This window comes from Sapajus apella, unplaced genomic scaffold (assembly GCF_009761245.1).
Source record: "Sapajus apella isolate SASKATOON/1434 unplaced genomic scaffold, GSC_monkey_1.0 scaffold423, whole genome shotgun sequence".
NCBI classification, from domain to species: domain Eukaryota; kingdom Metazoa; phylum Chordata; class Mammalia; order Primates; family Cebidae; genus Sapajus; species Sapajus apella.
Window position 1 is genome coordinate 44,059 of NW_022437359.1, and position 17,694 is coordinate 61,752.

Consider the following 17,694-nt stretch of genomic DNA (forward strand, 5'->3'; position numbering starts at 1 on the left):
ATGTCTGAGTGAATTTATTCATCCGTCGTGGGATCGGGGTCTACCCTGACAAGTTCACCTTGATTTTTTTTTCCCCCACTTTTCAAGGATCACTGTCCTTCTCTACCTTATGTCCAATGACTTAAAGGCTGTTATTTTATATATTTTATCTAGTTTCATGGTTGTTTCATGCCAGAAGCAGGAGTCCTAACCTCTGTATTTTAATTGGAATGTTTAGTTCATTTGCTATAACTAAACATAATTAACATAATAACTATTTAACAAAATTATTGATATATTTGGTTTTAAGCCTATCATTTTGCTATATTTTTCCCAATTATTTTCATCAGTTCTTTGTTCCTTAGTTTCTTCTTTTCAACCTTATATTGTATAAATTGAGTAGTTTTTAAGAATTCCCTCTTTTCTTCTATCTTGGCTTTTTGGCTATACCTCTTTGTATTATTGTTTTAGTTGTTGTTCTAAGGATTATATATTCACTCCTTGCCAGAGTCTACCTTGAATTAATAATTTACTACTCTACATATGATGCATGAACCTTACCATCACCTTTCTTCTTTTGTGCTATTATCATATACATTGTTACTATTTTTGCCTTAAGTATTCACTTATGTTTTAAGGAAATGATGAAAATAAAAATATGTCTTTTATATTTACTGAGATAGGCAGCTTCTAAAATGGTCTCTGTTAATCCCTGCCTCCTGGATCATATCCTTGCAATCCACTCCACTTAAATGTTAGTTGAATTATACTGTATATGTTCTTAAATATCACATGTGCTCCTGAACTATACCATTGCTTATAATTATATTGTTTTATGTCTTTTTTCACTACATTAGTTGTGAAATTTAGCCTTGTTTCTACATGTAGCTGTGGTTTATTTTAAACCTTCTAGAATGAAATATACTACAATGTATTTATCTACTCTGGTAGATGGACATTTAGATGGTTTCTAGTTTAGGGCTATTATAAAAAATTTTGCTATGAAAATATATCTTGGTGCACATATGTAAAATTCTCTGGGATATGTGTCTAAGATTGAACTCTCTGGGTCCTAAGGTATACATATCTTCAGCTTTTGAATGCCAAACATTTTCCCAAAGTGTTGTATTAATTTATATTTCCAATGGTAAAGTATGTGATTTTCTATGCTCCATATCTTTGACAATAGTTGGGAGTGTTAGACCTTTAAATGTTTATCATTCTTGTGGTTATGTAAATTTATTATGGTTTTAATATGAACTTCCCTCATTACCAGTGAAACTGAGTATCTTTTCATATGTGTGTGTGTGTGTGTGTGTGTGTGTGTGTCTGTGTGTGTTTGTGTGTGTGTGTCTGTGTGTGTTTGTGTGTGTGTGTGTCTGTGTGTGTGTAGGCATATATATATATATATATATATATACCTTTTTTTTTTTTAAGACAGGGTCTTGCTTTGTCACCTAGCCTGAAATGCAGTGATACAAACATGGCTCACTGCAGCCTCGCCCTTCTGGGGTCAAGTGATCCTCCCACCTCAGCCTCTCAAACTACAGCTGTGAGCCACCATGCCTGGCTAACTTTTAAAGTTTTTTTTGTAGAGATGGGGACTTGCTATGTTGCCCAGGCTGGTCTCAAATTCCTGGCCTTAAGCAATCCTCCCACCCTGGCCACTCAAAGTGCTGGGATTATAAGTGTGAGCCTGTGTACCCAGCTCATATATATATATCTTTGTATTTGGATTTCCTGTTTTGTGAAGTACTTAAGATCTTTTGCCCATTTTGCTATTGGATTGTCTATATTTTTCTCAATGATTTTTAGGAGTTACTTATGTATTATGAATATTAGTCTTTTGTTAATTAAAATGAGTTACAAATATTTTTTTTTCATTATGATATCTTAAGATGAACAGAAGTTTTAAATTTTAATGTAGTGGAATGTATCAGTCTTTTCCTCTGAGGTTATTTTTATGTGTTATGTAAAAGTCCTTCCCTATCCCAAATCATTCTTCTTTTTTCTGCTCTGAAAATATCATAGTTTTGCTATTCACATTTAGGTTTATAAGCTACCTGAAACTTGGTTTTGTGTTCAGTATAATTTGGGAGTTCAGTTTTTTTTTTTTTTTTTTTTTTTTTATTTTGGCAGGAGCAGAGTCTTGCTCTGTTACCTGGAGTGCAGTGGTGTGATCTCAGCTCACTGCAAACTCCTCCTCCTGGGCTCAAATGATTCTTATGTCTCAACCATTTAGTAGTTGAGACTACAGGCATGCACCACCACACCCAGTTAACTTTTATATTTTTGGTAGAGACAGGGTTTTGCCATGTTGGCCAGGAGGGTCTGGAACTCCTGAGCGCAAGTGATCTGCCCGACTTGGCCTCCCAAAGTTCTGGAATTATAGGCGTGAGCCACTGTGCCCACCCAAACATAGATATTTTATAGTCTCTTTTATAGTCAGTTGTTTCTAGTTCTGAAGTATATAAATTCTCCAGATTATTGGATATCCTCACTCTTGCTCATGTGATTTGTGTGACTGATAATTTTTATGTATAATATTGTACACTTTAAAAAATTATAATATTGTGATCTTAATTTCTCCCCTACTGTGGGATTAGTGTGTATTCTCTGGAAAGGCTTTATATTTGTCTCTGCCTGGTCTCTAATGTTTCAACAGCCTTAAGCTGCTCTTTGTTAATTTCTTGGCTTTGGCTTCCTGAATCACATACATAACTGAAATTCAGACTCAATTCCCATGTGGATATAGGCTGTTTTACTTTATCTAAGGAGAGGGAAAAATATAGCCAGGATCAGTAGTCCACGTAAGCCACACTGTCATGTTTTCAGAGTCTTAGATCTTTAAAGGCCTCTCTCAAGTTTGATAGCTTAGACTAGATTAAAATTACTTAAATCTTAAAATACTTATATTTGAGACAGTTGCTTTCTGTTTTTAAAAGTTTGTATAAAACCTAGTTTTTAAGACATATTAAAGCTCAAAGATGGTATCATTGGTAGAAACAGAGCTTCTGATAATGTTCACAGCAGTACATTCCTATAACATTTTCAGAAAATTTCTATAAATAGACTGTTTTTAACTGTAGATTAAACTATTATGACCTTGGTACTAAGATACAAGATGAGTAAGACCCAATCCTTTCAATGAGATAAAGGTCTAATCGAAAAGAGAGATGAAGAGGCAGACAAGTGTGGAACTAGCTTATTCGTTTGTTTATTCATTTATTCTTTCATTCATTCAACAAAGTTAGTTCTCTGATATGTGCTTGGCATTGTTCTAGGTGCTGGGATACAGCAGAAAATAAAACCTTCACAAATGATTTACAACACGGAGCTTACATGTAGTGTGATTTTAGTGATACGAAGAACATTCTCTGGAAATTCAAAGAAGGAATATTAACAGTTTTGTATTCCTACCCTCAACTGTGCCTGTTGTCTTCATGTAGACACCTTTTGTTTTATCTTTTTCAGAAAATAAGCCTCAGTTTTTTCTAGGTACTGGAAGGGGGTATCATCTGACTGGGTGAGGGATAGCTTTTTAAACAGTCTTTCAGCCAAGATTTCTAGTTTTAGTTCATTTCATTACAGAGGTTCCTGGTGCTGACAATTCCTGAGACTTTATGTGTCGTTTGGTGTGTATTGAATTGCTTCTTCTTGGTTTTCCTTATTGACAGTTTAGGAATCAAACTTTTAAGAATCTGCTACGCTAGTTGCCACCCTCTATTTTCTGGCTTTCAGAATTGTGTTGGTTATTTCCTTTTAAATTTGCTCTGTGAAATTTCTTTACTGTTACTTTAATGACTTTATGAACTAAGATTGAATATGTGTGTTCAGTCTACCATCTTTACTTCAAAGTCTAATTGAATTGTGCTTAATCTTGTTAATCTATAGTAGGTATAAGAAATATTTTATTTTCTTCTATCATATATGTGTGTAAATATATACATATTTAATTAATCACAAAACATGAAGAGAATAGAACATTATAAAATGTTGCGTAGGAGGCACAATACTTTTGTTTCAATTTTGTCTTTAGTATACACTTGCATTGTGATCTTTGGGCAAGCTACCTTATCTCCTTGAAATTCAGTTTTATTACTTGAAAAATAGGAATTTTGGCTAGGTGCAGTGGCTCATGCCTGTAATAGCAACACTTTGGGAGGCTTAGGTGGGCAGATTGCTTGGCTCAGGAGTTCAAGACCAACCTGGGCAACATGACGAAACCTGGTCACTGCAAAAAATACAAAAAATTAGCCGGCCGTGGTGGCACATGACTGTAGTCCCAGCTACCCAGGAAGCTAAAGTGCGAGGATCACCTGAGCCTGGGAAGTCAAGGCTGCAGTGAGCCGTGATTGTGCCACTGCACTCCAGCCTGGGCGACAGAGTGATACCATGTCTCAAACAAACAAACAAAAAGAAAGCTAGGAATGTTGATGATACCCACCTTATTAGGGTCATTGGTTAAGATCAGTTGATAATTTCAAAGCACTATATAAGCTTTAGGGGTTTTAGTACCATGCCACTTATTCAGAATTAATTTTATTAATAATACAGTGTATCTGAGAATTGAGAAGTAAGTTTAAAAGTCTGTGAACAATAAAAATAGGTATTATATATTCTGTATGTGAAAATCCATACATTTTGTTGGTAGATCCTCAATCAGACCCAGAATCAATTTTTTATTTCATACCTGGTTTTACCAAGTTTGATATCTATGAAACTGAATCATAGATCAGTTAGATATGATAGAGTCTAAAGTTCAAGCTAGACTTGATAGAGTACAACTTTATTCTTCCTCTCCATTGCCCTTTAAAAGGGCTGTGTTGACTTTCCTATTTCTTTTATTGGACAATATACTGGTCATATCACATAGCTTCTTTTCATTCACTTTCAGATACTAATAGTTTTATTTTTAGATACCCAAAAGTCTAGCCTAAACTAAATAGAAACTATAATCGCTTGTTGAATTAAAAATTTCCCCCTTACCCTGGTTTTGCTCTGATTTGGCTCTAGAACCTATTGAGGCTCAGGAGACATATTTGCTTCTTCTTTACTCTGCTACTCCCTCCTCTTCTAATCACGAGGCAGCTTTGCAGTGGGGTTATGTAAGGGACAGGAAAGATCTTCTCAACAGGTGCAGTGGTCATTTGGCTTTGATGTTTCTTGGGTGCGGCAGATGCCCCATGTTGGCTCCTAGTTGACTGCTTTAATCTTTGCTTTTTAGCTGGGGACTTTCCATTGTGCCTTTTATTGATTCGGGGGGTATTACTTTAGCTGGCTGCTTATGATTCCCCTTTAGCTAATTCTGGTAGGGTGTGCCCCCAAAGACTCTCTTTAGTGGAGTTATCTGGTCCCACATGCAGACCTCTCTGAGAGGGCCTTTTCAAGACAACCAGCCTAGCTGCCTTCCATGGAATCTCCTTCACCCTTGAGGAACATGCAATCTTGTCGAAGTAGAATTTGCTTGTACTTTAATTCCCTTTACTCAATCTAGCCTTTCACCTTTAAACTTTCCAGGCAAATATCAGGCTCTGGTCTTTTTGTTCTCAAAATTGTAAGACACCCATGTCCAGTTGTTCTCTCTAAAATGTCTCACTTGACTTTGAGGAGGAGAGTTCAATAAAAATCTAGGAAATAAGTTATGGTGGTAAAATTATTTTCTGCTCACAAAAGGAAAATAGTCTGATGAATTAATTAAGAATTCAAATGGACAGTCTTCCTCCCCTGCAAGTTCAAGCATTGAGTGTACATACAGCTTAATAAAGAAGTGAATTGTAGTCATGCTGATTTGAAATTGACATACTTTATTTGGTCAGTGGCTGAGTCTACATGTAAATTTCAGGATCCTAACTTGTCATTCTCCTTGAATTATTTTCAAAGTTAGAGTATATTAGACTAAATATATACCTCTAAATGTCCAGTTTTATATATGCCTCATTTGACTGGTCATTAGAGCAGGATAGTTTGTATTAGGAATTTTACCCTCTGTGTATCTGCAGCAGCACCTTTTGTTTTCTTTGGTCATAGCAAATTGGCATCATTAACAGGAGAATCCTATGACTTAAAAGAAAAATATACTCTCTCACAGCTCTGGAGGCCAGAAGTCTGAAATCATGATGTCAAGGGGTCACTCCTTCTGGAGGCTTTAAGGGAGGTTCCTTTCCATGCCTCTCTCCTGGCTTCTGAGGATTGTCAGGATTGTTAGCCTCCCCCGACTGGTAGCAGATCATTCCAGTCTCTGCCTCCATCTTCACTTGGCACGTGACATTTAGTTATTATCCAAAGTATAAACTTTATAAGCATGTGTTAAAAATTATAAATGTATAATTTTAGATGGCTAAAGTTTTCAAAAACCAAAGGCACGAAAATAGTAATATGAAATAAGAAAAAGCAAACTATTTCTTAAAGTATTTGACTCAGAAAATTTTCTTCTTTCTGTAGCTGTTGGAAAAATTAGAGGAAAGCCTCTTCCATTACTCTTATTTTTTGAGGCCCTCTTTATCACAAGTCATGCTTTTCGATGTCCTGTTGATGCAGCTCTAACCCTGGAAGGAATCAAATGTGGATTATCAGAAAAACGGTTAGATTTAGTTATCAATTGGGTTACACAGGAAAGGTAAGCAACGTTAAGCTTTTAACTCAATTTTGACATTTGGTTATAAAGTTGTTTGCTCTAAAAATATTAATAATTTTCTTATCAATACATTATTTGTACATTTGCTTCAGGTCCCTATTGCAATTAATCAGAAAGTGTTTAGTGGTTGGGTATGGTGGCTTATACCTGTAATCCTCGCACTTTGGGAGGCCGAGGTGGGAGGATCACTTGAGGTCAGGAGTTCAAGATCAACTTGGCCAACATGGTAAAACCCTGTCTCTACTAAAAATACAAAAATTAGCTGGGATGGTGTCGCACAGCTATAATCCCAGCTATTCAGGAGGCTGAGGCAGGAGAATCGCTTGAGCCTGGGAGGCAGAGGTTGCAGTGAGCTGAAATCGCACCACTGCACTCCAGCTTGGGTGACAAAGCGAGACTCTGTCTCAAAAAAAAAAAAAAAAAGTGTTTTCTAAGAATTCATGGAGTAATGAGGCCCAGTCACAATGAGCCCAGATCGAGAGTTGATTCTTGACAGTTCTCAAGATGATTCATTATGACTTAATGGTGGATGTAAGTTGAGCAATGAAGATAGAGAATTGGTGGGTATCACTCTGCTGGGAGGGAAAAGGCAGGAACCTAGTTCTAGGCAGGATGTGAGCAGATATAAAGGTAAACCCAGAGATAACATATAAGCCAGAAGGACATGGACTGAGGTCGCATTTAGAACATACAAGCCAACACAGATGGGCAGGAGGTGGCTTCTTGGAGCTGGGTCTCAGTACTGATTGGCAAGTTTGTTCAGAGTTCTCTTAGGTTACGTTCCCTAGAGCCAAAGCCTGAGACAGGAATTTGGATGCCTGTGATTGATAGATGGAGGGCTTCTCAGGCAATACCTAAAAGGGAGTGAGTGAAGCAGAACAGAGAAGGGGAAAGAGCCAACCAAGGATGTGGCCTCAGGAAAAAGTCTACTTTTGGCTTATGATGACTCTGGAGCATAAACCATGATACAGAGCTGTTCTGTGAGGCTAGGGCCTGCCTCTTGTTTCTTTCTGTCAATCGGTCAAGGGCTCTGAGCTGCCTGGAGAGGGTGGGAGCACTAGCCAACAACAATTGCTGTAGAGGAGAGGCACCTATGAGCCATTGACAGTCAATACCCAGAGCTGCAGGGGAAGGGTACACTGCCTAGTAAGGAGGATTTCAGTAAGGAGGACGCCCTAAAGCAACATCTATCCCAGTCAGCCATTTGCACAACACAGATCTATTTGTCTCTTTCCTTCTCACATTAAGTTCACTGTATCTCGACACAGCTTCTCCAAGATTCCGTGGTCATAATTCCTGAGAAAACTCACTGCTGGAGGAAAAAGGCAGAAACCTGCTTTTATACAGACTGTGAATACATGTAAAGGATAAGTAAGCCCTTTACACAGGAGGGCTAGTGGGATGCACAGTAGCTCCCTACGATAGCTACAGCTGGTCCTAAATCTAATTTTTTTTTACAACTTTATTGAGTTATAGTTTACATAGAATAAACTACATATATTTAAAGTGTACAATTTGATGAGGTATTTTTTTTCTTTCTTTTTTTTTTTTCCTTTCTTTAGACAGAGTCTCGCTCTGTCCCCCAGGCTGGAGTACAGTGGCTCGATTTCAGCTCACTGCAACTTCTGCCTCCTGGGTTCAAGGCATTCTCCTGCCTCAGCCTCCTGAGTATCTGGGACTACAAGTGTGCACCACCACGCCCAGATAGTTTTTCTATTTTTAATGGAGACAGGGTTTTGCCATGCTGGCCAGGCTGGTCTCGAACTCCTGACCTCAGCTGATCTGCCCTCCTCGGCCTCCAAAAGTGCTGGGATTGCAGGCATGAGCCACTGCACCTGGCCTTGATGAGTTTTTCAAAAACCAGCCTTACTGGGATATAATTGACATACAATAAACCACACATATTTAAAGTGTAGGATTTGACAAGTTTTGACATGTACATATACTCATAACATCATCACCATAATTAAGATAATAAACATATGTTTCCTGATGTCCTTTGTAATGCTTCCTCCTCCATCCTGTCTTCTCAGTCCACTCTACTCTATCTCCAGGTAATAACTTATCTGCTTTCTGTCACTATAGATTAGTTTGTATCTTCTAGAATTTTAAATAGATGAAATCCTATAGTATATATTCTTTTTTTTTTTTTCTTGGACTGGCTTCTTTCATTCATCTTAATTATTTTGAGTTTTTTTTTTTTTTTTTTTTTTTTTTTTTAAAGGTGGAGTTTCACCATGATGGCTAGGCTGGTCTTGAACTCCTGACCTCAGGTGATCCACCCACCTCAGCCTCCCAAAGTGCTAGGATTATAGGAGTGAGCTGCGCCTGGCTATTTTGAGATCTTTTTTTGAGATGGAGTTTCACTCTTGTTGCCCAGGCTGGAGTGCAATGGCGTGATCTCAGCTCATTGCAACTTCCACCTCCTAGGTTCAAGCGATTCTCCTGCCTCAGCCTCCCAAGTAGTTGAGATTACAGGTGCCCACCACCACACCTGGCTAATTTTTGGTAAAGTTGGTGGTTTGCCTTTTTGGCCAGGCTGATCTTGAACTCCTGACCTCAGGTGATCTGTCCACCTTGGCGTTCCCAAAGTGTTGGGATTACAGGCATGAGCCACTGCGCCCAGCCTGAGATTTATCCATACTAATTAGTATTCATTGTTTTTCTCCTCTATCACCCATTTTAGATTTTTCTCACTCTTGGACTTCCGTTGATCTTGATAGCTTGCCTGGCAGGACGAGCCTGGTTACCATGACTTTATCAAACTGCAGTTGTTGATTTACCCTCTAGCAGTTTTTAGTTGGCATGGAAGTACCCTGAGACATCCCAGTAGATAATTTGCCACCTATAACTGAGAACTGTATGCCATTCAAAAAACAGCTACTAGGCCATGCTAAAGCTGGAGCATTTATCCATGGGACATCAGACTGTGCAATGAGGACTGCCCATCATGAATGGCATTCTGACAGACTCACCAACTCATGAGGTCAGGTAGGCTCTGAGGAATCCATCCAAAATCAGATACAACCAAGATTGGGCTGGAGCAGGCCCAGAGCACATATATAAGCTTCATGGACAGGTGGCCCAGACTCTATGTCAGCTACCATTGACTGGGAGACATTACTGCAACTCATACCTAGGACCTCATGAGGGATGGATTTACCTAAAACCAGCAGACTGAGAAAGAAAAAAACCCCAAAACCAAACTTGGTCCATGGATGATTCAGGTGGAATCCAGGTAATGTTAGCTTGTCACTTCATTCTTTGAAGTGATATTCTTTAGGATAAAGTATTACTGTTTTTGGATTGGGTCTCACTCTGTCACCCAGGCTGGAGTACAGTGGCATGATTTCGGCTCATTGCAACCTCCACCTCCCTCCTGGTGAAACCAGTCCTTCCAACTCAGCCACCTGAGTAGCTGGGACCACAGGTGTGTGCCACCACACACAACTATTATTATTATTATTATTTTGTATTTTTGGCAGAGATGGGATTTCACCATGTTGCTCAAGCTGGTCTCAAACTCCTGAGCTCAAGAATATTTCTTTTTTCTTTTCAAATAGACCACTTTGTATTTAAAAGTTTATTTCTTAAACCAGTGACAATTGTAAATACCTGGATCTCGAAAATAAGACTGACCCTGCTCAACTTTCATGCCCAGTAGTCTACTTGAGGAATATATCAGTCAGTGTTCTCCAGAGAAACAGAGCTAATAGGAGATATATACCTATATCTATATCTAATATACATATATATGTATATCAATGTATGTATGTATCTATCTATACACACACACAAATAAGAAATTGGCCCATGCAATTGTGGAGGCTAAGAAATCCCAAGATCTTCAGTCAGAAAGCTCTGGGGACACAGGAGCGCCAATGATGTCGTTCCAGTCAGAAAGCTAGCAGGCTAGAGACCCAAGAAGAGCTGATATTTCAGTTTGAGTCTGAAGGCAGGAAAAGACTGATGTGCTAGCTCAAGCAGCAGGTAGGAGGATTCCCCTTACTCAAGAGAGGGTCAGCCTTTTTGTACTGTTCAGGTCTTCAACTGATTGGATGGGGCGCACCCACTTTGGAGAGGGCAATCTGCTTTACAGTCTACTGACTTGAAAGTTTGTCTTTTAAAGAGAATCATTTCACAGATTTTCAGTGATTGAATAAAGCATTCCCCTTTCCATTTGAAAGGAAAATGGAAAATAAAAATATGCATCTAGGCGGGACGCAGCGGCTCACGCCTGTAATCCCAGCACTTTGGGAGTCTGAGGTGGGCAGATGACTTGAGGTCAGGAGTTCAGTAACAGTCTGGCCAAGATGGTGAAACCCCATCTCTGCTAAACATACAAAAATCAGCCAGGAGTGGTGGCTCATGGCTGTGGTCCCACCTACTCTGGAAGCAGAGGCAGGAGACTTGATTGAACCAGGGAGGTGGAGGCTTCAGTGAGCCAAGATCATACCACTGCACTCCAGCCTGGGTAATACAGCCAGACTCCATCTAAAAAAAAAAAAAAAAAAAAAAAAAAAAAAAAAAAAATATTTAATTTCCTATAGAAATCTAATTTTCTTAGCAAATACACAACTACATTCCAAATAACTTTATTTTTATATTGACTGACTGTTATCGGGGTGACAGAAATTGACAAGAGTTATCAATAGACATAGGCAAAGGGAGGAGATGCTTTAAAGTAGCATCTACAGGAAGATGGCTCCCAGCTAGAGCAGAGAACAGAGCAGCAACATTTCAACCAAATGTTTGACTTTCCTAGTCTATGAAATTTTCTTACCAGTCACACAGCTGCAAAGGGTGAAAATCCTATCAGGTCATCCAAGAAAATAATCTTGGGTTTTCCTATAAGATTTCTCTCCTTGTGGATACTTCTGACTATAAGTAGAACAATCGAACAGTTGCTGTGCCTGCTGGCTTTTCATAATTGCTTTATGGCAAACCATAAAGCAATTGTAGGAATGATTGTAAGGAAGTGTATACTCACCCTGGGGATATACATATTTGTATACATATCTATCACAATTGTAAGCTTGGGAACAAGTAAGGACCTTTCACAGCACATTCCTGTGTGAATACCTTGGGGTAGGGCAGAATCAGTCTTCGGTTTTCCCAATAAGAAGAACCACATCTTAGGGCCTGATAACCTGTCCCCATGTACCTAAAATTATCATGTTTCACAAAATTATACAGTTTATTCAGACACTGACTTTTTATTTACAATTTTTTTTTGGCTGAAAAAAATGTTTTTTGTTTTTTTTTTTCAATTTATTTATTTTACTTTAGGTGCATACTATATCTGGCATTTCTCCCCATGTTATCCCTCCCCACCCTTTCTTCCCTCCCCACCTCCCGCTGTCTCTCCCCTACACCCCCCAACTGTCCCGAGTGTGTGATGCTCCTCTCCCTGAGTCCACGTGTTCTCATTGTTCAACACACACCTATGAGTGAGAACATACGGTGTTTGGCTTTCTGTTCTTGTGTCAGTTTGTTGAGAATGATGGTTTCCAGATTCATCCAAGTCCCTACAAAGGACATGAACTCATCATTTTTTATGGCTGCATCATATTCCATGATGTATATGTACCACATTTTCTTTGTCCATCTATCATTGATGGGCATTTGGGTTGGTTCCAGGTCTTTGCTATTGTACACAGGGCTGCAGTGAACATATGTGTGCATGTGTCTTTATAGTAGAACAATTTATAGTTCTTTGGGTATATGCCAAGTAGTGGTATTGCTGGGTCAAATGGAATTTCTATTTCTAGATCCTTGAGAAATCACCACACTGTCTTCCACAATGGTTGAACTAATTTACACTCCCACCAACTGTGTAAGAGTGTTCCTATTTCTCCACATCCTCTCCAGCATCTGTTGTCTCCAGATTTTTTAATGATTGCCATTCTAACTGGCGTGAGATGTTATCTCTGAGTGGTTTTGATTTGCATTTCTCTAATGACCAGTGATGATGAGCATTTTTTCATATGTGTGTTGTATATGTCCTCTTTTGAAAAGTGTCTGTTTATATCCTTCACCCACTTTTGAATGGGGTTCTTTGTTTTTTTCTTGTATATCTGTTTTAGTTCTTTGTAGATTCTGGATATTAGCCCTTTGTCAGATGGGTAGATTGCAAAAATTTTTTCCCATTCTGTTGGTTGCCAGTTCACTCTAATGACGGTTTCTTTTGCTGTACAGAAGCTCTGGAGTTTAATTAGATCCCATTTGTCTATCTTGGCTTTTATTGCCATTGCTTTTGGTGTTTTAGTCATGAAGTCCTTGCCTATGCCTATGTCCTAGATGGTTTTGTGTATGTTTTCTTTCTAGTGTTTTTTTGGTGTTAGGTTTTATGTTTAAATCTTTGATCCATCTGGAGTTAATTTTAGTGTAAAGTGACAGTTAGGGGTCCAGTTTCTGCTTTCTGCACATTGCTAGCCAGTTTTCCTAACACCATTTATTAAACATGGAGTCCTTTCCCCATTGCTTGTTTTTCCCAGGTTTGTCAAAGATCAGATGGTTGTAGATGTGTGGTGTTTCTTCTGGGGTCTCTGTTCTGTTCCGTTGGTCTATGTCTCTGTTTTGGTACCAGTGCCATGCTGTTTTGATTACTGTAGCATTGTAGTATAGTTTGAAGTCCAGCAGTGTGATGCCTCTGGCTTTGTTCTTTTTGCTTAGGATTGTCTTGGCTATGTGGGGTCTTCTGTGATTCTATATGAAGTTTAAAGTGGTTTTATCCAGTTCTGTGAAGAAGGTCATTGGTAACTTGATGGGGATAGTGATGAATCTGTAGATTACTTTGGGCAGTATGGCCATTTTCACAATATTGATTCTTCCTAACCATGAGCATGGAATGTTTCTCCATCTGCTTTTGTCCTCTCTTATTTTGTTGAGCAGTGGTTTGTAGTTATCCTTGAAAAGGTCCTTTACATACTTTATAAGTTGTATTCCTAGGTATTTTATTCTCTTTGTAGCAATTGTGAATGGGAGTTCGTTCTTGATTTGGCTGTTTGTCTGTTATTGGTATATAGGAATGCTTGTGATTTGCACATTGATTTTGTATCCTGAGACTTTGCTGAAGTTGCTTATCAGTTTGAGAAGATTTTGGGCTGAGACGATGGGGTCTCCTAGATATACAATCATGTCATCTGCAAATAGAGACAGTTTGGCTTCCTCCTTTCCTACTTGAATACCCTTTATTTCTTTTTCTTGCCTCATTGCTCTGGCTAGAACTTCCAATACTATGTTGAATAGGAGTGGTGAGAAAGGGCATCCTTGTCTACTGCCTGATTTCAAAGGGAATTCTTCCAGCTTTTACCTGTTCAGTATGATATTGGCTGTAGGTTTGTCATATATAGCTTTTATAATTTTATGATACGTTCCATCAATACCTAGTTTATTGAGAGTTTTTAGCATGAAGGGCTGTTGAGTTTTATCAAAGGCCTTCTCTGCATCTATTGAGATAATCATGTGGTTCTTGTCTTTGGTTCTGTTTATATAATGGATTATATTTATCGATTTGCGTATGTTGAACCAGCCTTGCATATCTGGGATGAAGTCTACTTGGTTGTGATGGATAAGCTTCTTGATGTGCTGCTGCAATCTGTTTGCCAGTATTTTATTGAAGATTTTTGCATCCATGTTCATCATGGACATTTGCCTGAAGTTTCCGTTTTTAGTTGAGTCTTTGCCGGGTTTTGGTATCAGGATAATGTTGGTCTCATAAAATGAGTTAGGGAGGATTCCCTCCTTTTGTATTGTTTGATACAGTTTCAGAAGGAATGGAACCAGCTCCTCTTTGTACGTCTAGTAGAATTCAGCTGTGAACCCACCTGGACCTGGACTTTTTTTGGTTGGTAGGCTATTGATTGCTGCCTCTACTTCAGCCCTTGTTATTGGTCTATTCAGGGTTTCAACTTCCTCCTGGTTTAGTCTTGGTAGAGTACAAGAGTCTAGGAATTTATCCATTTCTTCCTGGTTTACTGGTTTATGTGAGTAGAGCTGTTTGTAGTAATCGCTGATGGTAGTTTGTATTTCTGTGGGATCAGTGGTGAAATCCCCTTTATCATTTTTTATTGCTTCTATTTGATTCTTCTCCCTTTTCTTTTTTATTAATCTGGCTAGCGGTCTGTCTATTTTGTTGATCTTTTCAAAAAACCAGCTCCTGGATTTATTGATGTTTTTGAAGGGTTTTTTGTGTCTCTATCTCCTTCATTTCTGCTCTGATCTTAGTTATTTCTTGTCTTCTGCTAGGTTTTGAGTTTTTTTTTTATCTTGCTCCTCTAGCTCTTTCAATTTTGACAATAGGGTGTCAATTTTGGATCTTTCCTCTCTTCTCTGGTCAAGAGGCTATAAATTTCCCTCTTGACACTGCTTTAAAGGTGTCCCAGAGACTCTGGTAAGTTGTGTCTTCATTCTGGTTGGTTTCAAAGAACATCTTTATTTCTGCCTTCATTTGATTGTTTATCCAGTCGACACTCAGAAGCAAGTTGTTCAGTTTCCAAGTGGTTGTGCGGGTTTGAGTGTGTTTCTTGATCCTGAGTTCTAGTCTGATTGCGCTGTGGTCTGATAGACTGTTTGTTATGATTTCTGTTCTTTTGCATTTGCTGAGGAATGACTTGCTTCCAATGATGTGGTCAATTTTAGAGTAAGTGCAATGTGGTGCTGAGAAAAATGTATATTCTGTGGATTTCAGGTGGAGCATTCTGTATGTCTATTAGGTCCAATTGGTCCAGCTCTGCATTCAAGTCCTGGATATCCTTGTTAATTTTCTGTCTTCTTGATCTGTCTAATATTGACAGTGGAGTGTTGAAGTGTCCCACTATTATTGTGTGGGAGTCCAAGTCTCGTTTTAGGTCATTAAGAACTTGCTTTATGTATCTGGGTGCTCCTGTGGTGGGGGCATATATATTTAGGATAGTTAGCGCTTCCTGTTGGATTGATCCTTTTACCATTATGTAGTGTCCCTCTTTGTCTCTTTTGATCTTTGTTGGTTTGAAGTTCATTTTATCAGAGACTAGGATTCCAACCCCTGCTTTTTTTTTGTTGTTGTTCTCCATTTGCTTGGTAAATCTTCTTCCATCCTTTTATTTTGAGTCTATGTGTGTCTTTGTATGTGAGATTGGTTTCCTCAATACAGCACACCCATGGGTTCTGACATTTTACCCAGTTTGCCAGTCTGTGTCTTTTGATTGGGGTGTTTAGGTCATTTACATTCAATGTTAATATTGTTATATGTGAATTTGATCCTGCCATTTTGTTACTGGCTGGTTTTCTTTCCCATTAGTTGACTCATTTTCTTCATTGCATTTTTGGTCTTTGCCAACTGGTTTGCTTTTGCAGTGACTGGTACTTGTTCCTTTCCGTGCTTAGTGTTTCTTTCAGGAACTCTTGTAGGGCAGGTCTGGTGGTGACAAAATCTCTCAATAATTGCTTGTCCATAAAGGATTTTATTTCTCCTTCACTTACGAAGCTTAGTTTGGCTGGATATGAGATTCTGAGTTGAAAGTTCTTTTCTTTAAGGATGTTGAATATTGGCCCCCACTCTCTTCTGGCTTGTAGGGTTTCTGCCAAGAGATCTGCTGTGAGTCTGATTGGCTTCCCTCTGTGGATGACCTGACCTTTCTCTCTAGCTGCCTTCAGCATTTTTTCCTTTATTTCGACCCTGGTGAATCTGACGATTATGTGCCTTGGGGTTGCTCTTGTTGAGGAATATCTTTGTGGAGTTCTCTGTATTTCTTGAATTTGAAATTTGGACTGGCTTGCTAGGCTTGGGAAGTTCTCCTGGATATATTAGCTGGAGCATGTTTTCCAGCTTGGCTTCATTCTCCCCATCATATTCAGGTACAACAATCAAGCATAGGTTAGGTCTTTTCACATAATCCCGTATTTCTTGGAGGCTTTGTTCATTTCTTTTCACTCTTTTTTCTCTTGTCTTGCCTTCTCTTTTTATTTCATTGAGTTGATCTTCAATCTCTGATATCCTTTCCTTTGCTTGATTGATTCGGCTATTAAAACTTGTGTTTGCTTCACATAGTTCTTGTGCTGTGTTTTTCAACTCCATCAAGTCGTTTATGTTCTTCTCTAAGCTGGTTATTCTAGTTAGCATTTCATCTAACCTTTTTTCAAGGTTTTTGTTTCTTTGCTTTGAGTTAGAACGTGTTCCTTTAGCTCAGAAAAGTTTGTTAATTATCCACCTTCAAGCCTGTTTCTGTCAATCTGTCACACTCCTTGGTCAAGTTGTGATCCTGTGTTGTTGAGAAGTTGTGATCCCTTGAAGGAGAAGAGGTGTTCTGGTCTTTGATGGTTTCATCTTTTTTGCGCTGGTTTTTTCCCATCTTTGTGGATTTACCTGGCTGTCGTGTCAGCTATTTACAATTTTTTTTTTTTTGAGATGATGTTTTGCTCTTATTGCCCAAGCTGGAGTGCAATGGTGTGATCTCAGCTCATCACAACCTTCGCCTCCTGGGTTCAAGCAATTCTCCTGCCTCTGCTTCCCCAGTAGCTAGAACTACAGCCATGAGCCAACACACCTGGCTAATTTTTGTATCTTTAGTAGAGACAGGGTTTCTCCATGTTGGTCAGGCTGGTCTTGAACTCCCAACCTCAGGTGATCCGCCCGCCTTGGCCTCCCAAAGTGCTGGGATTGCAGGTGTGAGCCCCAGCACCCTGCCAGAAATGTTTTGAATTTTGTTAAACTTTGAACAAAACAAGAAAATCAGTTTTGTTAGCTTATAAAGAAAATTTGAAGGCTGGTCATGGTGGCTCATGCCTGTGATCCCGACACTTTGGGAGGCCAGGGCAGGAGGATTGCTTGAGCTCAGGGGTTCAAGACCAACCTGGACAACATAGGAGACCTTGCCTCTATGAAAAGAAATAGAACAAAATAATCCAGACATGGTGGTGCAGACCTGTAGGCTCAGCTACTTAGGAGACTGAGGTAGGAGGATTACTTGAGCCTGGGAGAGCAAGGCTTCAGTGAGCTTGAGCATGCCACTGTCCTCCAGCCTGGGCAACAGAATTAAATGTTGTCTCAAAAAAAAAAAAAAAAAAAAAAAAACCAACAGCAACAAAAATATATA

At 39.0% G+C, this 17,694-nt stretch overlaps 1 protein-coding gene across 5 annotated transcripts in view; it reads left to right on the forward strand.

Annotated features, from left to right (window-relative positions):
• The window catches only part of LOC116545888 (clathrin heavy chain linker domain-containing protein 1), a 47,393-nt gene extending 40,583 nt beyond the window's left edge, over positions 1-6,810 (forward strand). For all 5 annotated transcript variants that reach the window (XM_032272298.1, XM_032272299.1, XM_032272301.1 and 2 more), the window contains one exon: positions 6,424-6,810. In XM_032272298.1, coding sequence (XP_032128189.1) covers positions 6,424-6,602 — 179 coding nt within the window. In that variant the 3' untranslated portion in view covers positions 6,603-6,810. The remainder of the gene's footprint in view (positions 1-6,423) is intronic.
• Positions 6,811-17,694: the final 10,884 nt, after the last annotated feature.